Source organism: Haemaphysalis longicornis, unplaced genomic scaffold, assembly GCF_048455015.1.
Source record: "Haemaphysalis longicornis isolate Haplotype H1 unplaced genomic scaffold, Haemaphysalis longicornis Haplotype H1 scaffold_9, whole genome shotgun sequence".
Taxonomy (NCBI): domain Eukaryota; kingdom Metazoa; phylum Arthropoda; class Arachnida; order Ixodida; family Ixodidae; genus Haemaphysalis; species Haemaphysalis longicornis.
This window is the reverse complement of record NW_027526460.1, coordinates 116,127,030-116,150,452: the sequence shown is the minus strand read 5'-3', so window position 1 is coordinate 116,150,452 and position 23,423 is coordinate 116,127,030. Positions and strand designations below refer to the sequence as shown.

The 23,423-nt window shown below is 48.6% G+C and overlaps 1 protein-coding gene across 1 annotated transcript in view; it reads left to right on the top strand.

The window, feature by feature from the left end:
• The window catches only part of LOC144153374 (DNA polymerase theta-like), a gene marked incomplete at its 3' end in the record, with an annotated part of 93,379 nt that extends 70,892 nt beyond the window's left edge, over positions 1–22,487 (top strand). The window contains 5 exon segments of the mRNA XM_077685027.1: positions 5,932–6,174; positions 10,912–11,022; positions 15,268–15,464; positions 18,340–18,474; positions 22,282–22,487. Of these exon segments, the coding sequence (XP_077541153.1) occupies positions 5,932–6,174; positions 10,912–11,022; positions 15,268–15,464; positions 18,340–18,474; positions 22,282–22,487 (892 nt within the window).
• Positions 22,488–23,423: the final 936 nt, after the last annotated feature.

Below are 23,423 nucleotides of genomic sequence, written 5' to 3'. Positions count from 1 at the left end.
CCAGAAGTGCTGAGAACCGGAGATGCTGGGCGGAACGGTCGCTGCTAGCAGACGACACTCGCTGCCCTAGCGCAACTCGCAAACGCAGCACCGCGGTGGCGAGAGCCGCGGCAGGCTGTTTTCTTTCCATGGCTGCGGTGGGGAAATACGGAACTGAAAAAGTATCTATAAACGTTGACGCCAACCGCGCGAAGTCAAGGTTCAGGTGGCAGGCAGACCCACGGCCGGACTGGAGGCGCGGCGAACGCGCACTTTCATACGGCCTGCGCACCCAACAAGGAAACGATACAGCAGATTCTTGACAGAGTGAGGGCGCTTCGAACCAACCCTCTACCCTCCCAACTTTCTTTTTTCTTAGTCGACACATCGCCTCTGGCCGAGCGAGCCGACAACGCTTGCCACAAGTGTTTTGGATCTGCCGCGGAATATCACCGGTACCAATGAATGCCTTCGCTGCTATATCTCACCAAAAAGAAGACTGGTTGTGCACTTCAGTTGCATGATTAAGAGTTTTAGCTGCATGTTTTTGACAGTGCGCTCACTGCCAGCGGAGCGTGAGCAGCAGAAACACGTTTAGCTAAGCGGTAACCGTATCTCCCTCGGCGGTAAATCATTCGCGTCACTGGTCGTGCCCTGTGCGTGTGCAAACCAAGGCATCATCCGAAAGGAAAAATAAGAACTGATATTTCAGTCACGGAAAATGCCGCGTTTATTGGCTGCCTCACCATTTTCATATAATACAGTCGCTGATAAGATATGAAGGACTCGCATATTTTTCTTCATGTGCCCCGAGTTAAAATGTTTCTTTCAATTTTTTGATTAGGCGCTTCCGAGTGATAATGTTAGGCTGTTTGATCCTATTAAACCGAAAATTCAGAAGGGGGGAAGGAGTTGCCTATTTTAATGGCGCACGTGTAAATTTACACGGACAGGTATCACGTGTAGCCACGGCAGGGCTACGGCAGTGGCAAATGCGCGCGCGCCGCCGCTCTACCCCACCCGTGCTGTAGGTCAACCGGCGAGGGTTGGTCTGCCGCGCCACGAACTAGCGGCGGTGAAAGGTGGAAACTATACCCGAAGCGCAGGCCGTGTGAAAGTGCGCGCCCGCTGCTCCTCCAGCCCGGCTATGGCAGACCGTGAATTTGAAGCTCCCATTGAGTCGCCAACGAACATGAAAATATATGCAGCGCAACCCCATGGCGATGAGCAAACACCCGCTTTCTCCACCCACTGTATCCAAGTTTGTTCCTTTCTTGACGCTCTCTCTCCCTCTATCTCTGCTCTCTGCTGATGAATGTCTTTCAAAGTGGCATTGTCGCTCCGCTCCTTTATTTGTCGCATTTTTTCCCTTGCCGCCTGGTACTATCATTCGTTTCACTTGGCCTTGGCAGTTTAACACTCATGTTTTCCCCTCTCAATTTGCTTGAGCAGGTCGGCCTCATCCCGTGTGTGCAAGGCGTGGGGCTGGCGAGCTATAAATAGCGCTGGATGGCACGGGGGTCATGTAGCACGCGGTGCTTGGCTGGCGGGCTAGCTCAGACGCCGTGGAGAGGAGGAGGGCACAAAATAGGCGTTTCTTCTTCTTCTTCTTCTTCTTCTTCTTCTTCTTTCTTTTTTTTTCAAGTTGAAATTTTAGCTAAAGGTTTGCAAATCACGCGAGAACGCACTAATCCCGCTACAACGAAGTCCGCTTCAACGAAATTTCCGCTTCAACGAAATATTTCCAATTCCCTGTCAGCTAGCCATAGAAGTCAATGCAACGAAGTCCTCGCCACAACGAACCATTTGTCTGGCTTGCTTTCGCTTCAACGAAATTTTCGATGATTTGGGCTGGGTTTGGACAATTATTTTGCTATAAAATAAGCATAGCGCCAGCTATCTGTTACTTTCTATACGTTCAGGACGCTTAGTTTCACCGAAAACCTGCGCGGTGTGCCCAGATGGCCACCCAAAACAGAAACAAACTCGTAGGTCAACGCCATTTTTTGATGGTGATAACGATGGGGCGAACCGTCTTTACATGAGGCGCAAGCCAGGTTCGCCAAGCCGGAGCTATAGCCAATCCGTATCCAGTTGAAATCGCGCAAATGTGCTCTACTGCTGGCGCAGTGCCGTCATGTATTTGTTGTGAGCAGCTGTCCTTACAGTTTTCCTGCTACAGTTCTTCAAAGTCAAGAGCAAAAATAATGTTTTCATGTTTATTCTTGAACCGGTGTCATCCTATCTTAGTCACGAGCGCGCGGTCGCGATAAATGCAAGCACGCGCGGCTTGCCTGCCAAGGGCAGTTGCTGCCGTGCCTAGTCAGAGGACAAGATAACGGCGCCATTCCTGCCACAAGCGAGAGGGGGGCTTTCAATTGCCTAGCAGCTATCTGCAAGTCATCAGCTCGGTGGAAACGCCTTTGTGCCTGCATTTCTTCATTTCTTCACCTCTCCCCTTCTCCTCAGTATCGCGCTCTTTGCGTGCTGATAAAAAAAAAGATAACTATTGGTATGTTTGTTATCTGAATAAACACAATGTTACTGCGCGTCACTCCTTTTTCTAAACATTGTATTATGCTGCCAATGATGTGGAAATGTCCGGGGCCATTTTTCTTGCCCTTCCGTGCTGTGTTGGGGCAGATTTCACGCCTCAACGAAATTTTTTGCGCGTCCCGTCAATTTTGTTGTAGCGGGATTCGACTGTAGTAGGTAGTTTAAGTAACTTCTTGGTCCACCTGTCACGTGAGACCGTCTACTACAACGGCATTTACCCGCACCCATAGAACACCCTGGTCATACAACGCTTTCAAGCGGCCCCTTGAAATTCATATTATCTGGGTTCCACTGTACAAGTTTTGTTTACAAAGGGTGCTTTGTCCCAATAACAGTGATACCTATTCCATTGCAAACTTCAAACACACAACCAAGGTTTTGAAGAAAACATATGAAGCAGTGGCGACTACCCTGCCACTTCCAAAGCCACCGCCAAGAAGCATCACTGGGCGATTGTAGTGGGGCATCCAGTTCCATTTTATTATGTCACTTCAACACTAACGTGCAGTGAGCACACTGATAGCTATGCTTTTAGTGGTGACCTATAATATGTAGTAGAGGTGTGCACGGGCTCGGGCTTACCCGAAAGCCCGGGCCCAGCCGGCGGGCCGGGCTCAGGCCACCCGACTTACTTTTCACCCAAGCCCGGGCTGGACTCGGGCCGAAATGTAAATGCTTTGGACGGGCCGGGCCATCCTGACGGTCCGGGCTGGCCCGGCACAGTGAAGCAATACTTAGGTTTTCTATGATATCGCAGAAACTACATGTTGCTGACGCGGTAAAAGCACGGGTCAGGTTTCTTTTTACGTTCCACGGGATTTATCGTGAGGCCCTGAGGCACATGTGGGCGTATGGCAAGCCGGTAAGCGTGAGAGATCTGCAACTGCATGTCTTGGGATGAACTGAGCAACACATGCGGCTCAGCCACACACCGCCTAGGGAAGTGCAACGAGTGACAATTCAGCGTGGCTAGAGAGAAAAGACTTTATTGAATAGAAACGGTCCGGTGGCGCCGATGGCGTCATCCGGGCCATCCCTAGGAGCTTCAGGTCGGGCGTCCGGCGCTCGGCCCCAAGGGGCTCGCGCCGCCCACCCGCTGCCTCTCCGGGGCCTCCCGGACGCACTGGACGACTAATTTCTGGGTGTTGTAGTCTGACGAGGTGATGGCTCTTCGCACTGTTGCTGGTAGCTGTCGGATGCTTGAGGGTGCGGGGTCTTGGGGTGCGCACTGTAGTATGTGGGCCAGCATGCCGCGAGTGGCGCGGCAGACAGTACACTCTGACTAGTTTCCACCTCCAAGTTTGGGTGAAAACAAATTTTCGAGATGGAACACTTTGAACTGCAAACACTGCTAGAGAAACCTGCGTCTCCATCTGTTTTCTGTGGCAGTGCCCTATTCAGAGTTGCGTTTCCTTCTCTGAGCCAACAAAAGTGAAGCTGTCAAAGACTGAGGTGACAATTCAACTTTAGTTTTGCTCTTTGTTTTGGCGGGAAAACATCGTGGCACGCGTAGGTGGTGGTAGGAGGTGGCCTGTGTTCTCGGGCGTCGTGGCTGGCAGACGGAGACGAAACGAAAAGCGTAACAGGGGAGTAGGGTGGTTTAAATACGCCAACAGCAGCCTAAACAGTAACACTTAATATGATTGAAACATTATAGATAAGCGATATGAGTCGGTTCTATATAGAACGTAGTGAAGCGGCAACGATCAAATGTGCAATAATGCACGCGTGTACTTTGCGTCTCGATAAAAAGAAGGGACCAAGTCCGACAGCCCTATATACTCTTGAGAGAAGGACACGTATACGGACGAAACAACAAAGCAAGTACACACCCTGTTTAAACAAGCACGAACCGGCTGGTCCCCTGGCATACAGGTTCCATTTCTAGATAGCAATCGCAAGAATCAGGTTCAAATGCCCAAGGTGCCATTCTATTTTCAATTTCTTGTTTTAATTCATTTATGGCACATTATGAAATTCTACACAAAATGCCGGGTGGTTTTTTTTCCCTTTAGGTGAGCTCCAGTTCTTTTCTTTTTTTTACTTTTCAGTGGTTTGGGCCATTTCGGTTCCGGCTACTTTTCTTGAATATTTTTCAATATTACCATGAATTTGCCCGTGGTTGGGGGGTTTTTGGTTCATCTTTTTTTTTTAGGTTGGCGGTTCGGTCACCTTTGTGTCGGTTTCAATTCTTTCGTATGTAGCTGAGTGAAGGACAGCTGCGGTAAGGATATGTGCCTGATTGTTATGTTTAATTGGGGTTGTTATGCCCGTTTAATGTTGGTTTTGCCTGTTATCATTTCTCTTACGATGCATTTTACTGCCTTTAGGTAGTTTTCGCTTCCGAACGTGCCCCAATCAGTTGCGGGCCCCTACGGTATTTGGGTTGGAAACACGCAGGCGGGGCGGGGCCGGGCCCGGGCCATAAGGTTAAAGGAGTACTGACACGAAATTTTCGTGTTTCGTTTTTTTCGCTGCTATGCGTGCTTACCAGCCCACTAATCATAGAATGACAGACTAGACGGTCGAGCGCAGCGTAAACATTAATTTACGACGTCGTTTATTCGTGCCAGTTTCGGTTTCGACAAAAAAATGCCGAGCGGCCGCCATGACAGGATGTATCACGTGACGTCACCATTCTTGCCGTATCGCTGCCTCTCTGGAAGCGCGTGCGACGCGCGCGCCCAGACAAGCTGAGGTCTTCGCCGTCCCCACAGGCCCGGGTAGCATGACGTCAGTCCCAAAACCATGACGTGTACACACGCCCGAGCAGCGCGCGCCAACCACAGCCAGCGCGTCGCCTTCGTCACGGGAGCCCCGACGTCGGCAGTTTGGGGCAAGTAGCAGATGATGTCATGTCGTCCGCTCTGGGCTTTCTCGTGCGGGCGAAGATTAAAATGGATTTTAAATATGTTTCGTTGAACGGTTGCCGCTGAAACTTGGTGGGAGATATCTCCTGATAAAAAGGAAGTGTTTTACATAATTATCTCAGCTTTGAAATTTCGTGTCAGTACTCCTTTAAGGTCTCGGGCTGGGCCGGGCCGGCCCGTCGGCCTCCTTTGTTGGGTCGGGCCGGGCCTACTGCGATAAGCACCGGGCCCGGGCTGGGCTCGGGCCCAAATTTTCAGCTCGTGCACAGCTCTGATATGTAATAACTCCCGCACATTATCTGACACTGTAGCGAAAATTTGAATTTTTTTTTATTTATTGCATTTCTTTCATTAAAAAAACATTTTCCGTGGCTGGAATGGCACTGAGTGAGTTACCAAACGCTGGTTCTTTCAAACTGGACAAAGCTGTGTTTTGTCTTCATGGCCCCTTAAACAGTATGCAACTTTGAATGCTTGTCAATACGTGTGCATGCTCTGTCTCACGTATCATGTCGTGCACATGCAGATAACTTGGCGGCATCATCCCTGGAGTCCCTTTCACACTGCCTGAAGGGGGCCAAGCAGGTGGTCCTACCGGACGTTCCCTTGGCCCTGCGTTTTCTGGCCAGGCCGTGTGGCCTCGATCCGGCTCGGCTTGGCTGGGAAGAGCCCCGGACGGCTCACTGGCTTCTGGACCCGAATAGGGGCGAGGCGGAGCTCAGTGAGATGGTGGACCAGTGGGCTCCGTACCTGGAGCCCCTCTTTGAAGGTGAGGCTGGGTAGTTGGAAGCGAAGGCTTCGTACTACATTGAATTGAAGGGAAATTTTCGCTGCAAGGGTTCTTTGGTATACAGTCAAACCTGGTTATATTGAACTCGCAAAAAGACACCTGTCTTTTAAGGAGGCTAAGAAATTGGACATTGTAAAAGCTGTGCCATGTATAAAAACACTTTATTGATGAAACTGCCTTACTTTCGCACAAAATAGGCTCGTCTCTTCCTCTGCTTGAACAGCTTCGCTGCCTGTGACGGACTACACACTTCAACACATTGTCTCAAAAGTCGGAGCAGCGGACGCCCCAACTTTTCAGATTCGTAAAAAAGTGTCAGACTAGTGCGAGTGCACCAATAACCTTGCAGATTGCGCCTGATTTCACTTGCACTCGGTACAATGTCAGCAACGTGGCCTTTGAAACTCTCCCGTGGTCGTAACGTCGCACTCGCCGACCATTCGTTTGGACAATGGCGGCCTCAAATGTCTGCAGCTCGCTCTACAGTTCGGCGACACTGGCAGTGGTTACGGTGCACTCCTAAAGATTTTCAAAGTAATCACCGGTACGCGTAAGGAGGCACGTCTGGAGCAGTTTTGGATCGTTCATTTCATAGCGTCTCCCCTGGAATCTTGTGCGCCGCAAGCACGTCCAAACTCTCACCACGTTCGACTCGATTTATGATTGCCAGCTTCACAGCAAAAAGAAAAAATCAGCCACTTCGCACCAGCTAGGACCACTAATTAAGCATTTATTTTGTGGTGCTACCACTAGCCACAACAGCTACACTTTGGAAGAAAAGCCACAAGGCACGAATAGCGAGAATAGCGCACGTTAAGATACCCAGGTGGTCAAAATTAATCCAGAGCCCTCCACTACGGCGCGCCTCATCGCCGGTGTTGTGTCGGCACGTTAAACCTTACAATCAATCAATCAATTCTCTTGTTCTCTTCTCTTTCTGTGTTGTGTGTGTTTGCTTCTCTGGTCCTGTTTTTTGTGCGCAGTTCCAGTCATGAACTGTTTTCAACTATCCTGCCTTTCCACTCCACTACTAGGGTGTGCTGGCAAAATTTCTCCTCTGTACTGAGAGAAAGCCAACTTGGGTGGGGGGAGCACCTCTGTGGCTTGGGGATCGCTATAAGTGTAATTTTTGCTATTTATTCTAACTGTTAATGTACTATGCCCAGAAATATGTTCAATATACAGGATAATTCGGTATGAATTGGTTCGATATAGTTGGGTTCCACTGTTTAGAGATGCAACTCCCAGTAAAGCCCATATGCCAAATATTTCTGGTTCTGGGAATAACATATTTGCCAGCCATTTGTCAGCAGGCAGTTGGAACTAGCAGACAGGACATCGGGAAAGCTCATGCATTTTCAAAGTATTTAAAACTGTGAAGATGATAAAAAGGGTGGAGTTTTTGTTACCAAAAGGAAGTACTATGATGAAGGCGAAAAAGTATGCAAGAATTTTTATCCAGCTGTTCCACTTTTTATTTGTTCACTGGTAGACGGGGTTTCGGTAACAGTGAACACACCGTTACCTAAAGGGGCGTGCACGCAGGCATTGCATTCCATGTTGGTGTTTAGCAACTGCTTTGTACTGGAAAACCGTGGTGCAGCCTTAGGCAATACCCTGCTTCATTTGGTGCCTGCCGACATTAGGTTGTAGCCGATACTCTGATGTGGCCCAGTTTTGTAGCGTGAGCTACACTGGCTGAGGTTGAGCAGTTTCGCGTGGCTCCTGGAGAGCCGTGCTTCGCATGTTTGAGGAGCAGTGACATCACATGGCGCACAGAACGTTGCTCGCTGCCCAGCGTATCTCACACACCCCATGCGCCCAGCGTCCTCGCCGACCTCCGTTCCGCACGTGGTGACCCAGTGCAGTTGATGATCATGCGAGGGGTGGCCGGGTGTGGAACCGATGGCTGGTGTGTCGCAGCAACACCGGCGTGTGCCTGTGGAATCAGCTCAGCTCTGGGGCGATTGGTGACACTGCGCCGGAGCCGCTTGACAAATATACCTGTGTCACATAACGCGTATACCGTGTGTGTGTGTGTCATTGAAGCAGCAGTAAGCATGATAATCAAGCTAATCCTAGACAACCAGGAAAGCTAAGAATAACCGGCTGAACCTTAGCTCACGCCACATATATCCTGGCATAGCCGAGCTAAGCCACTGCTGATTATTTTTTTACAGACCGCCTGTCTAACTAGGCCGCAGAGCGCTTCTTCGGGAGCCTTTATTTCATCAACTGACCAAGCTCCGTTGTACTGTCTCGAAAGGAGAAACATAATGTGTGTCTGCCGAGCTGAATGCTATTGACAAGCAGTTCATTGCATTTCTCGTCAGCCACAGTGGGCCACCGTGGGTCATTTTCACTGCTTCGGAGACTGGGCTACAAAACCGTACGACGCATCAGCTACTTTGGACCATGGTCGACTTACTCACCTCAGTGGAAGGCACTAACCGCCTTATTTCGTAACCTTTAAAGGGTCTGCCAACCGTTTTCTTTCTCGGGCACATGTTCGCTAGTACCCACCACAGTGGCTCGGTGGGTAAGGCATTGTGTTGCTGAGCCCAAGGACGTAGGTCCGATCCTGGCCGCAGGGACTGTTTTTAAACATAGAGTTTCATACTAATATACACTAGAGGGAAATCTGGCACCACTGTCTAAGGGAGCCGCGCTTCAGCGAGCGTCCCGTCATGTACCCGGCGGGTACATTCCACTTGTCCAGGGGTTCTCAAGCATGTTGGTCCCAGGGAACCCTGCTAAGTTCTGTTAAGTGCCACGGAACCCCTCCCCCAACTCCCGCCAGTTTTCATTCCGTTCATGCTACATTAACGTGCAATAAATTCAAAAGCAAGCAAGGGTATAGTTTTTTTTAGTCGAGTTTACGCGAATGCGTACGCTAGCGGCACCCATCTCCAAACAGGAGAAATGCGCGTGGGGGTAATATAAGCCCGAGATTCAAGTGCAATATTTTAACCACGTGGCCCGTTTTCAGAGTCTGGCTGGCTACAAGCAGCTGGCGAGATTTATTGCGCATCTCGCGCGTTTCTGTTATGCGCCGAGATGTGCTTACTGACACTCGGGCGTGAGTAATGGAGGTTCCTTAGATCGATCGCACCTCAAGGTCACCATATGAGACTTTGCGACTGCGCAACCAGGGAAAATTTATCAGTGGCTCGCGGAACCCCCAGGAGGGGCCTGCGGAACGCCTAGGTTCCGCGGAACCCACTTTGAGAAACCATGCACTTGTCCTTGGCATGGCTCATGAACAGGCTGAAACGTTGGCTATGGCTGCAAAAAAGCAACAGTATTACCGTAGATGGTTCATGAAATTTGTTTTGTTATTATAAAATTGAACCTCCAAATGTCAGTAGTTTTTTAGAAGCTTAATGTACGATAAACAAGAAAACATGTTACTTTTTTTCCATTAATTTTGGCTTCGAAACAAAAAAGAAGCCGTATGGCTAGCTAAGTCAAGCAGGCGAGGAACGTCGCTAGCAGCAATGGCGCCGCCCACGGCGGCACGCGACTGCAGCACACAGATTTCCCTCTGTGGCCGAAAGCCGAAAGCCGGTCGAAGCCGGCCGAAGCCGGCCGGTCGAAGCCGGCCGAATGGAGGCCGAAAGCCGGTGTGTCAGCACAGAGCCGCTTTCAGCCACACAGCTGAGCTGCATACAGCCGCTTTCACCTTGAAAGCGGCTGTATAACTGGCGTAACGCCCCATGGCGAAGCGGCACCGAAACCAGCACAGAACAAAGTGACAAAAAACTTCTCAAAATGGGGGAAAGCAAGCTCTCGATTGCGGCTCCTCCAATGAACGGGTGACCGGAGGCTGCGTGAACGCCACCTAGTAGAGCGCACGCAAAACCAGCCCAGCGACAGCGTGAGTGGCGTTTGAGAGATGGCACTGGGCTCCCATGCACCTGGCGCGCTCCGCCAAACGGAGTGGGGCGAGCCCGTGAATCTTGCGGGTTTCGCGAGCGAGACGGATTTTGCTGTCGTAATTTTGGGTGTGCGAGGATTATGCGAGGAAACAAAAAAAATCCAAGTTTTGGCAGCCCACATTAGAGGTGCGAGCGGTGCGCGAGTGTAAGGATTATACAGGTAAATATGGTAACACTTTCGGGACAAAACTAGTGTTGGTAACTTGCACTTGTTGAAGCGCTACTTGCCCAGACATGATGAAACTCTGTAAGCCTTATTCAGCTGATTTATGGTGTTGAGTGGTTCAAAGCACTTCAGTGCAAAGTTTATCGTTACGCAACGGTTTAGCAGTAGATCCCTTATGCTCAACTTGTCCATGCCACCGGTTGGAGTGGGTTTGATGGAGCGACCAAAAATGGAAAGTGGAAAGCTGATCCATAAATGGACTCTTTAGGTTCCAGACTTTACTTGTAGTCACCCTAAAGGCACCTAATCAATGCAGCATGCTATATAGCACACCAACCTAACAGTCCTGTGAGATTTCTTAAAGGGCTGTGAGCTTTTTTCAAGGCTGTCGATAGCAACTAAGACCATCAGTGTGCATTCTTGCATGCTTTCGTAAAGGCAGTGCCACATAATCTCGCACATTTCTCTTGAGAGTGTGTCGATGCAGTTACTTTTCCCTGGGCCCCTGATATTGTGCTCAGTCCAGAGAGATGAAGCGGCAAACCTCCGGCCAGCGCACTGCTGCCGTGTTGTCGTCATTGATGGAAGTGCACTGCTTCTTGAAAATTGCAGGGGACGGCCAGCTTGAGGAAGCAGCTGCAAGGGAAGCAGTGCTGGTCTGGAACCTGCAAAAGCCCCTGATGGCAGCACTCAAGAAGGCAGACTTGTACACCCTTTACATCGGTATGCGTGCTTTGTTTTTCAACCTTAGCCCCCCCCCCCCCCCCCCCTTTCGACTTTATCAGTTGCTGGTGTCTTGGATGAAAGAGCAGTCTTAGTCTTTGGGTTCACAATAAGCTGCTAAGAGGCAGCGTTGGGAGAGTTAAGAATACCTTCGAAGGCTCCCTGTTTTTTTACTTAGGGTGGCAACGTAATTCTGTGTGTGCGTCTTGCATCCAACAATTTATGTCCGCAAGGGTAAACGAAAAGGCTTGGACAAAGCTTGCCAAATGCAGTCCACAGTGAAGGGTGTGTTCTCCGACATTTTCGTCATGTGAGGTGCGATGGGATTTCTTAAAACTCAGCCTCCTTCTTTAATAAGCATCAGTGAGTGGTGGGGATCGGTGTAAATGGTAGTTTGACTTCGAGTAGGAATGGGAAAAAAATAATTAGTACGTATTTACGAAGTTGCGCGTATAGTGAAATTTCAGATCAAATCAAATTTGAATATTGGATATTGTTGAATAGTACAACAAAATTTTTAAATGTCACATCGGATGTTGGGCGATAGAATTTTAACTTCAAATTCAAGGGAACTTCCTCAGTTCGGCCAAAAAAGTGAAAAAAGAGCAATAGAAGTGTCAGCGATAGAACAGTTGTGCCATTGAGCGCCAAACTTGTTGAGCGCCAAACCGTCCCCGTTGCACCTAACTTGCTTATTAGCACCGTCCTGCACCGCAGAGCCCGAATTGAGCAGCGAGATATGACCGCCATGATGCCCCGTGCCCGAAAACTTGGCTGAAACATCATATTTTCAGTTTCAGTGGAGTTGCGGCTTCAGTTTCATCAGAGCTATGAGCGGCTATGGAAGTTGACTTTTGCTTAGCTGTAAGGCCGCATGCACTCGCCTTCACGTTGGATTTATTTTTGCCGCATTTTCACGGTTTCGTTTGCCGGTGCCAGCCGCGGCGCCACAATCTATGGAAAATGAACGAAAGTGAGTGAAATGTTTTTGTGTCACATCGCAAACATTCGCATGAAAGGTTGAAGTTTGTTGAAGGTGAACTTACATTTAGCTGAACATTGTTGACAAGCGTTGGCTGCACGTGTTGAACAAAAGGGGTATTGGGCACTTTGCCCTCACTTTCAAATTCGGTTCACCTTTGTTGTTGTGAAATAATTTATTCATTTTAGCCTGCGAATTTTCGAGGTTAGCTTTGCTGATGTAGAGCATGGTCCAGCATTAATTGTGCATTCTAACGAGCTCTCGTTTTAGCAAGCTAACGTACGTTCGTCGACTCGTGCAACCCCATGACGGGCGAAGACAAAGATACGCTCTGCTTCGCATGCCCTGAAACCGCTGCTGAATAAAAAAAAAATGCAAGCAAAATCCTCCTTTCACAGAATGCCGCCGTGAGTTCGCTTAACTTTGCCGTCTACCGGACACGAAGCAGGCCTGTTATCTGATCCCCTTCAACTCTGTGCTGGACTCTTTGAACTGTGATAACGCGGTGCACTTGTCGGGGCCGAAGGTAGGAAACTCCGCATATTGTAAATTTCCAGGTATAGTACAAGAACTGCGTTCCTGGTTTGGAGTAGGTTCTAGGGCACGGTAGAACGCCTGATATATAGTAGATCAATAGATTGGACTTAATTGGCAGCTGGCTGGCACAGCAGCCTGTGCCAGCCCCCTGCCAAACGGCCTCTCTGGCTACTCCAAACCTGCTCCAAAGGGCCTCTCTGGCTGCTCCAAACCTGCTCCAAACGGCCTCTCTGGCTGCTCCAAACCTGTTCGAAAGGGCCTCTTTGGCTGCTTTACCTGCAGCCAAAATTTTACCTGCTCCCAAGCCTGCCACAGCAGACAATGTCACCTGCTCCCAGGACTACTCTCAAACCCATGCACCCTGTTCCACGCCTGAAGTGTGCTTTTACGCTTTCACTTTTTTGTTTTAAGGCTGCCAAAGGTGCAGTGTCTTAATTTGTTTAAAACAGGGTATGGGTGGTAGGTTGCACTGTGTTATCGGCATGTGAAGAAACTTCACTTGGCTGCGATGAAATAAAATGTCCAAAGTACGAGCCTACTACAGTTGAACCCCTTTATAAGAGACACGTACCGGGGAGCAGTTTCTGTCTCTTTTACGAGAGGTCTCTTATAAGCAGGGTAACCATGTTTTCACTTACTAATCAGACCCTAGTGCAATGTAGGCACCGTGTGACTAAAATAAGCTCAAAAGAATGCTACAGGATGTTGCAAAAGATTCATTCTAATTTATGTTTGGCCCCCATAATTTATGAAACAGTTCTGAATCTTTGTTTGCTTCATAACTCTATTTGCACTTTTTTACAACCGATTCTACACGCTTTTTTTCCTTTCACTGTTTGCGGAAGATAGATCATAGATGTTGAGTTCGCAAGCCTGATGAATATCCAGAGCGCAGAGCTTCTTCCGCTTTGTGCTCAGGCTATTCATTACGCTTGCAGGACTCAACATCTGCGATGCTTCTTGATTGGGAGCTACGCGAGTGGGAGAGCCCGCATGTGCGGTCGTGCTCCAATGGATGGCAGTAAGCTTCAACCACTTCTGTAAGTTGCATTTCCATTGGCAGGGCTTCTCATCGTCATTTCATAGCTGACTGAACCACTGCGTGTTTGCTGAAGTTATAATAAATAGCGACTGCACCTGTCTGTCGTCCACCTGTGTTTCCACAATGGAAGCAACTGCAATTAGTGACTGGTGGCACTGCATCTGAAGTTAAAATGTCTGTTACAAGCAAGATTATTGACTAAACTTCAAGGATTACTTGTCCCTTATAACCAATCTTCTACATCCAATGTCTGTTATAAAAGAGGTCGATTTAATGGGAAAGATAGGGCAGCCAACCATGTGGGTGAATAGTGTCTCTTATGCCCATTTGTCTCTTACATCCATGTCTCTTATAACGAGGTTCAACTGTACTCGTCTATCCTCATTACTTTCGACACCCCTCTACCTTATGAAAGATTGCTGAACATCTCAACTAAAAGTGGGAAAATAAAAATAAAAAGCAATCAGTGGAGGGGTATTGTTTTCTGTTTCAGAGTTAAATATTGTTTTTTCCTACCCCACTTTCCTCTGGTAAGTAGTTTAGTAAACCTTCAAGTGACATGGCTTGAACACGCATTATTTTAAAAGCCTCTGCTGCGTGTGTCTGTGCGTCACTGAGGAGAACACAAAAGGAGAAACGGCACATCCTAGGGCGGCCAGATAACATCACAAGCTCTTGGCCTGGGTTAAAGTCCCGCCGCGGTGGCTCAGTGGCAAAGGCGTTGCGCTGCTGAGCACGAGGTCGCGGGTTCGATTCCCGGCCACGGCGGCCGCTTTTCTGATGGAGGCGAAAAGCAGAAACTCCCGTGTGTATGAGATTTCGGCACACGTTAAAGATCCCCGGGTGGTCAAAATTAATCCAGAGCCCTCCACTGCGGTGCGCCTCATTGCCTGCGTTGCGTAGGCGCGTGAAACCCTACAATCAATCAATCAATCAATCAATCAAGGTTGAGCTTGTGGCATCTTTTGCAGGAGAAGAAACTGTGCTGCCACTGCAATCAGCATTCCACTGTGCAGCACCACAATGAATTGTCACCGTTCGCATTTTGTCCATCAGGTGCCGCAACCCTCTCCTTTGCCACTGCAGCTACAAAGCTTTGTATTCTGGATTCGTTTTCACTGTAACATTATCTGGTCGCTCACCCACACTTGCCACAATGGGCCTCCCATATTATATATTCCTGCTCCATGGTGTGCATTCAGAAAAAGAACTTGGCAACCTGTCGCTGCATTCCACTCCCCAGCATCGCAAGTGCACACATTTGCTGCACTACAAAGTCAGGACTCTGGCAATAATAAAACAAGACGTGTGTGCCAGGGAACAGTGAGGACGGGACAAGTGCGGGTGTAACAGCGCTTTATTAGACTGAAAAAGCGTGGTAGTGCGGGCTTGTTGGTACATACTTGACGGAGAATAACAGCGCTTAAATGGGACGCAAGAAAGATTGACAAGACAAGGCGCTGCTTGTCAGTCTTTCTTGCGTCCCGTTTAAGCGCTGTTATTCTCCATCAAGTTTATTACACTGCTTTCTTTCCTACATTTACGTTCACCTTGTGTATGGATTATCATTTCTAAACCATGTTTCAACTGGTCAGAAAGGTCAAGTGAGGGGTTGTTGCTGTGGAGCGGGATTTGTTGACTCTCTCCTGCTTTCTGTTGCTCTCCCCCCGTTGTGCTCGCACAGAGCAGGAGTTGCGTATGTTGGGCATGCTGTGCAAGATGGATCTCAACGGATTCGGCTACGACCCCGAGCGGGCAGCGCAGACGATGGCGGATGCGGAGCGGGCTCTGGACGCGTTGCAGACGGACGCCTGGGCCCTGGCGGGGCGGCGCTTCACACTCAGCTCGTGCCAGCAAGTTTCCATCGTGCTCAAGGCTCAGGTTCGCACTCGTTTCGCGGTTTTAATTCTTTTCCAAGTTATTCAAGTCGGAGCGTTTCTTGACATGATGGCGATTTGTCCGAAGCTGCTTGAGGCATTTATTAGGCTCATCATTGCTGAGGAATGACCAGAAGTGAGGCAATGTGTGTGGCACAAACATGGCACCTTGTACGAGAGTAACGACACTGCAAACCCTGAGCCCTAACACTTTAGCCATGTCGAATTGTGGTAGTGTGTTGAGAGATGAAGGCTAGAAACTGTATAGAGGGGCTGTTGGGGCCTTTGTCAAGCCCTAGCCAACGGGCTCCTTGCCTGTGTAAAAGTGCACTGTGAATCGAAATGGAAACAGTCGAAATATCTGGAAATACCTGGGGTTTCAAATATTGGAACAGCCCTGTATCCGATACCTTCCTATGATGACTTTTACGTATTCAGTGGGAGGGGGACAGCTGTGCCAAATTGCCCCTGTTGCACCAAACTCATTTATCAGCGCCGTCCTACGCCGCAGTGCCTCAATTGAGCCGCTAGTTAAGACCGCATGCAAACAGATAGAAGAATGATATCTGCTTGAAAGGTTGTAGTTTATCGCAGTGAACATCAATTTAGTCGCCCATTTCTGGCGATCCTAGCTTTGCTGCCCGCAACTTTCTCTTGTTGCATGTATTGAACCAACAGGGTCTCGGACGCTTTTCCCTCGCTTGTTAATTCAGTGCGCATTTGTTTTGACATAATTACTCATTTTCGCCCGTGAACTTGAAACGGAAATGAATTTGAAACATCAAATGGACTTCGTGTGAAACGAAGGAAAGGCTCGTCACTTTTTGCCTTCCCATCATTTTCCTGTATTTAGAAAAGAACAAATAAACTTCAGTTCAAGTCAAGTTTGGGGTTAGCTTTGCTTATTGGAGGATGGTCCAGCATTAATCGTACCTTCTGACACTCTCTAGTTATGTAGTCTGTGGCTTACGTTTGTCAACTCTTGCAACCCGGTGATGGGCGAAGATAAAGCTACGCTCAGCTTTGCACTTACTGAAACTGCTGTTGAATAGAAAAAATGCAAGCAAACACCTTGTTTTATGGAATGCCGTGGTGGCTTCACATAAACATTGTGTGTACTGGACACGAAGCAAGGCCTGTTATCTGATCCCCTTTGGTTCTGCGCGTAAGGTTTGACCTTCGAACGGTAATAACGTTGTAGACTCGCTTTGTAAACCTCTAGACATAGTACAAGAACTTTGTCCCTGGTTCAGAGTAGGCTCTAATGCATGGTAGAACGGTTGAGACAGTAGACAGATAAAATTTACTTGGCAAGGGGACTTGCACAACGGCCTGTCGGGAGATTAGGGAGGCGCGATATTGCTTTGAATGACATTTCCAGGGCTTCCATTCTTGCGCCAAATGCGCCAATTTGCGCCAAGGCAAATTCTCTGCTCCAAACTGATATAAACACAAAATATTGCGCCAGTGTGCTCCAAAATGACTGCCTGCATTTTTTTGTCTGTTGTTACCGCCCCCTGGCGGGTGTACCGAAACAGCGCGAGAATGGCGGGCCTTGTATGCTTGTAGGCGTTGCTCTTCGGCGCCATTTGTTGCATTTGTCACAGGTACCACTCGGTACACGTGCGGCTGAGTATCGCGTCGCAACAGTCGTAATATCTTTAAATAATGACGTCATTTCACGTCTCAGCCAACTGAACTGCATGAAACGCCGTTATTTTACGTCCATAGCGCACGATGTGGCGCATTGGCGGAACGGTTGCCCTGGGCGCTCCCTGTGACTCGCAGCTACTCAGTTCACGTGCGGTTGACGTGTATTGTTGGAGGAACTGTTTGTGTAGCGTAATTGCAGCCTCCTTACCGTGCGGTTGGACCCGGACAGCGGTCAGCGTGCACAGATGCAATGAAGAAAGTAAGCCTTTGTGAATGATATGTGCGCAACCTTAGTGCGAAAGCTTATACCGCTGTCAAGCGCGAAGTCATTCCGAGTGCACCTGTCACAATTAAGGCACGTGCGAATGACACTCACCAAAAACGCGCACTCATATGTATATCGGCTTCGTGCGCATTTCGTTTAGTCCCGCCCGTCGAGTAGCCTAGTCAATGACTGTAGCCTAGTCAAGTCTGGTGTGACTAGGAGGAACATGGATGATGTTGTATGTGTCCAGGTGCTACTTTCTGAGGCTGATTCTAGCCTTGCCGAGAACATGGCCAAGCTGGCAGCTGTCAATGAAGAATTGCAGAAGCTCTAGAATGCGGTGCAGTGGGGTCATCAGTTTCATTTCAAATAAACAAGTAGTGATCATCTTAATTGTGACTGTGTTCAGTGTCCTAATTTTAGACATTTACTAGTTTTTCTTTGGCAGCATTTCATTCTCGATGCAACGCATTGTTACTTGCGATTTCCCTCCCAAAAAACCCTCCTATATGTCTCTATACAATTCATAATTTATTGCTCCAAAGTGCTCCAAAACTTGTATTTGGCTGCTCCAAAAGTGATCCAAAACCTAAATATTTGTGCTCCAAAAATTGCTCCAAATTGCAATTAGTCAGTAGCACCCCTGCATTTGTGGCTGCTCCAAACCTGCTCCAAAAATGCCTTTCTGGCTGCTCCAAGCCTGCTACAAAAAGAACTTTTGCCTGCTCCCAGGACCGGTCCCAAACCAGTGACCCGGTTCCACCCGTGATAACACCATTTGTAAAATAAGAGAAGAGACCAAAGGCCGCGACGTTTCGGTGACACGGTGGTGATGATGATAATCGCATCAGTGCAGCAATGATGACACCTACGAAGTTTCTACATCATTTGGTTAGTCCTGCAGTCAAGGTATTTGAGTGTGGTGGTCACACGTAGCAACGAAACGAGTGCGCCCACGCAGGTGGTGCCCTTAGCCAAGGGTTCCCTTCCCCCTGGCGGGCTGTGGACTAAGCCGGTCCTGGAGCGGCTGTCTGCACTGCACCCACTACCGGCCAAGATCCTGGACTGGCGCAAGCTCAACTGCGTGCTCACAAAGGTACGTCAGTCGGATTGAGGCAGTCCAACCACTGGGGAGGGCGATGCGCTGCCACAGTTTCAGATGGAGACAAAAAATGGAGACTCTAGTGTATCAAGATTTCAGCTCACGCTAAAGGAACCAAGGTGGTCAAAATTAACCCAGAGCCATCCACCACGGTGCACCTCATCACCCAGGTGTGGCTTCAGTGCGTAAAACCCGCGTAATTTGAATCTTTTTTGTATGCTGCCACAGACACAAAGAGAGCAATGTGGTCGGCGGGGTCTTTGTTTTTTCGGGGGGTCCCGCATTTGGTGGTGAAGATATAGAGCTTAGACTGCTTATAACGTGTTGCGGGAGCCGCAAAAATTTGCACTATAACCCTCACTATAAACAAAACATGCGCGAATCCAACCATATCGCAACCTACCTACCTTTCAATCATTCATTGTTTATCATCACTCAACCGAGCGCCACTTACAAACAGAAGAGTGCTCTCTATTTTGTCTGTCTTTTCTACATCATGCTCTGCTGCATGGTCTTACAAACCGCGAGCAGGTCTTTAACTTACACTTTGTGTTTGTCGGTTGAAGGATCTGTGTTTCTTAGCATCCAGAAGAACGATTGCCGCAGGGAGGGAAAAAGCCTCTTATGCCAGCAAAGCGACGCAATGAAAACTCAAGCCACACTTTTTTTTTTTTTCCATCCAACTTTGCGTTGGCATTGCAATGCGGAAAGCAGTTGCTTATCAAAGCACGAGGTAGAGGTAGTGGAAACCTCCGGTGTCACGGCTCAACTCGCTATCTCCAGATGTTTGAAAAAGAAAAGGGTGGTTGCTTATCTGTACAAGGTGTAATCACTACAACTTATTGTGTGTGGGGGGGGGTCTCACTATCTTGAGAGGTGTGCCACGAGCAAGGGCAGTTGTGATTATCGTGCAAGTGCAAATGGAACATGGACTAAAGGCTGCCTTTTTTTAGGGGCGAAGCCCCTTGGCTTGGGCCGTCGGCGTCTCATGTCGTCGTCATAACCGTCGTCTCATGTAGTCACGGTACTAAAACAGTGGGACACTTGTTTACGCCTTACGCTAGAGAGCTTCATGCTTCAAAGACACAAGACGGTTTCATCTCCGCTGGCAAGAACGCCAAGGTGCCAAGAATACACTTATACACTGCATGCTTCGCCCCTCCCCAGGTTTCACGTTAGTGGAGATGGCCCAGGATTTTTAAGTTGGGATTAAGGTAGATTTGGGTGAATTAGTATGTATTTATGTGAATTAACATAGGCTGCAGTGGAGTATAAGATGGATTAAGATGTTTTAAAGTAGAATAATGTGGATTAACAGGATTAAAAGCGGTAAAATAACACGTCGTGTGTGTGGACTTGTGTACGTACTCATAAGAGGCACCTGGCGCAACAATACGCCAGGCTAAGAAAAGTGTCCCGAGTACTTTTTGTGTGTGTGTGTGTGTGTGTATAAGTTAGAGGAAATAAGGGAGTGCACTGGGTTGGATGGCTGAATCTATCTTTTTAACAGCAGAGGTGTTTAAGCTTAAGCTTGGTCCAGTGGTTTCAGCAAAAAAAAAAGATGTGAAGAAAAAAGATGCGCGCGACACCTCCCGACTAGGAGGGAGAGTGCGAAAGCAGTGCGCCAAAGCTGAGAGTGTAGGGCACGCACTAGCCTCCTGGCCTATCCTCCCAGCCGGGCTCAACTCTACTCGGGGAACGCGCGGCACAAAAGAAGCTCGACTGGCGCAAGAAAAGAAATACAGTCAGACCCGACTATATTGAACCCAGTCACATCGAATTATCCTTTATATCGAACTACACTTAAATCGAACAAAAATACTAGCGACAATCAATGTATCGAATGCCAAATGCCTCAATGCACTCCCCCCCCCCCGCAAGTTGGCTTTCCCGCGGGGCAGATGAGAAATTCCGCCGGCATACCCCTAAAAGTGGCTTAACCTGGCCAGTCGTGGTCAGTGGGCGACTCTTTCCCATCCCTCACTTGCTCTCCCTATTGTGACTGCGCCATTGCGCCGTGTAGGGTGTCATCGACTCCCCTCTTAGAAAAATGATCTCACCCTGCCCGCCATGCGTTTTTTTTTTTTTTTTTTTTCTCTGTTTGTTGTGTTTGCGTCGTTTGCGCTTTGTGGGCTTTTTTTCGGAAGTGTAGCTGGTCGAAATGTTACATCTTTTTTTGTGAGTCCGATATAACCGGGTTTGACTGTAGTGGGGCTCAGCCGGCGGGCGGGCATTTGTGCGCTAAAAATAGCTTCTTTCCACCCCCCCCCCCCTGGGATCTGCAGTCAGTGTGGCGGACTGACCGAAAGGACCTTGTAAAATTAGGCTAAGCTTTGCCTCACCCGTCACTTAGCCCAGGTGAGAAAGAGCGTCGCAAAACCTTACAGTACTTAGCAAAACCTAGCAAAACTTAGCAAAACCACAAGAAGCTGTAGGTTGGCCCCCAGCTTCGCTGCTTCTCCAGCCTTGCACCAATAGTGGAAGCTGCACTGAACCAATTTGCTTCTTTTTTTGCAACCCTAAAACAATGTGCCAGCTGACCAGTGGACCCATCAAAAAAACGCACTATAAATGGTACTGTGCTTCGAGCAACCACAATTTCAGCGGAATGCTTATGCATCGAGCTCTATGAGAGGCAAACTGGTGGCCATGAAAACCCACATCATATCCACTTCCGCACTATAAGCAGTTACGTTATAGTCTACACTGCATCTCACTGGCACCTTTGCCCTGCTCAAAGCAATGCCTGTAGAGACCCCTGGTGCTACCGTGCTTGCAATGTCGTCATCATCTTTACTATAAAGGCGCATGTACAATGGAAGTCCACGTCTGGTTTGAAAAAAGGCATGGGAAGAAAACACGAAAATGTGGCCCTGTAACATGCACCCATCTATGTGAAATTGCATTTTACAGCACTTTATGGAGGATTAGAACTGGTTCATGCTTGCAGTGTGAGCAGCTTATTTCACCCCCAAGGTTTGGGAGCAGGAATGTTCGCTGTACTTGCCAGTTTTGTCTTACTCTACCCTGAACTTGCGGCTGCCTTTTGAGCAATGCTAGGTCCAGCAGATTCACATGTTGGGAGGGATACCTTGCAGCGCGGCCACGTGTAAAAGGCAGTGGTATGCGCTGTTGGCTTGGCAGATGTTTATGTTGAAGTCCTCTGCGGGCACATTCCACCCTTGCGCCCTTTGTCTACATCACTGAACAACTGCAGACACGTGACTGTACTCTGTGCCCTCCTCAGGTGGAACATGACAAGCTGCTGTGGGGTCCGATACTCCATTCCGAGATAGGTAAAGCCTGGCACTTACAGGGGAATGCCAAACATTAATTACACATGTTGGTACGCTGTGCTGCACCTTTAAACTGATGTAAACAGTACCCAATAAGGTTAATTTACAAAAAGAATGGGCAGAGTTAAGCTAAGAAAACCTTCTACAGTAGCAAAAAATCACGGGTCTTGGGGAAAAAAACATTGGCATTGGGGGTGTTTGCTCCAAAACCCATGATTCCACCCCTAAGCTACTGAGGCAGTAGAGTCTTCTTAGCAGTTTTGTAAAAGAATAGAAAAAGTGTTTCTAGCGAACCAGTAGATGGTGCGGGGAGCGCGCAGGAAATGCCAGGCGTATACCCACAAGGGGGTGCAGGTCCCGGCTAGGACCTCCCTACAAGCTGGGACCCCACTCCCCACCCCACACAACCCCCTACCTTGTGGGGGTTAATTGGGGGGAGGGTCCCAGCTATGTCATTTTATCATTCTGTCCTAACCGCATTCGCCCCAACTGATGATGATTGCAGATCCTCCGTCCACTGGGCAGCCACCGACGTCGGCACGGGGACAGCGGGGGAGCCCTGCCGCGAATCCACCCGTGGAGCCGACCCTGGTCGACTACGGGCCGTGCCGCCCTCACCAACCCCAACCTGCAGGGCATGGCCAAGGGGTTTGTCGTGTGCATGCAGCCGCCCGTCACCATTGCCGCACGGGCGGCCTTCCGGGCGCCCCCCAGGTACTACATTAGGGCACTCGGGGGATGATTGTCAAAAGAAGCCACTTGTAACATGTGCAACTTTAAAGACGATAGTCTTTCTTGGGCTACTTAAACCTGAAAAATTTTGGTCTGTCCTGTGTGTCTGTCCCTGGCCAGAAGTTAGAGTAATTCTGAATGGAGAAGTTTATGTAGGCAAAACCTTGAAAACAAACCACTAAATTTGGTATCGTACTTCGTACCTGTCATCACTGTTGAGCAAAAAAAAAAAAAAGGACAGACATAATTTGAGGCAAAACATCCATACATGAGCGGTTCCAGGCCGTGTTTATTTAATTGAAAGTAGAAGTTGCTTCATACTTGCGATGACAATTAAAAAAGTATGGACGATGTTTTGACCTTCAAACACACAAGCACTTGCATCTGAGCCTAGGCCTTGTGGTGGCATTTTCATGTCCAACAGTAGCGGAAGGTTCCAATATCCAATAGATGGCGCGTGAGCAGTGGAAGGCGGGAAAGTTGAATTGACTTGAGGAAACCTCCACCATGTTTATCAAAGGAGGGGCGACAAGGGAGGGGAAGGGTTGGAGAGGTGGTCAGGGCAGAGAAGAAAGGCAATGTGGCAAGGGCAGTAAAGGACCTGTCGTCTTTTGGTGACATTTGTAGCAAAATGAGCAGATACACACCATTTTTTTTCCGTAGTCCAATTGGTACCTCAGATAATATTGAGAGCAGCACATTTTTTAAGCACTGACCCTGAGTTACTCAGCCCATAGAGAAAGGATAGATGGCTATTGAGTTGGTAGGGGTAAAAGTAGAACTACCTGGAGAGAAAGCCAAAGAACATAACTTGAAGTCAGCAGGCGTTTAGGTTTGTTGCACTTGCATACACAATGTTTAAAGTTTTTCCAGCTTTGGTGTGTGTTGATGTGCTGATTTGCGGTAAAAAACCTC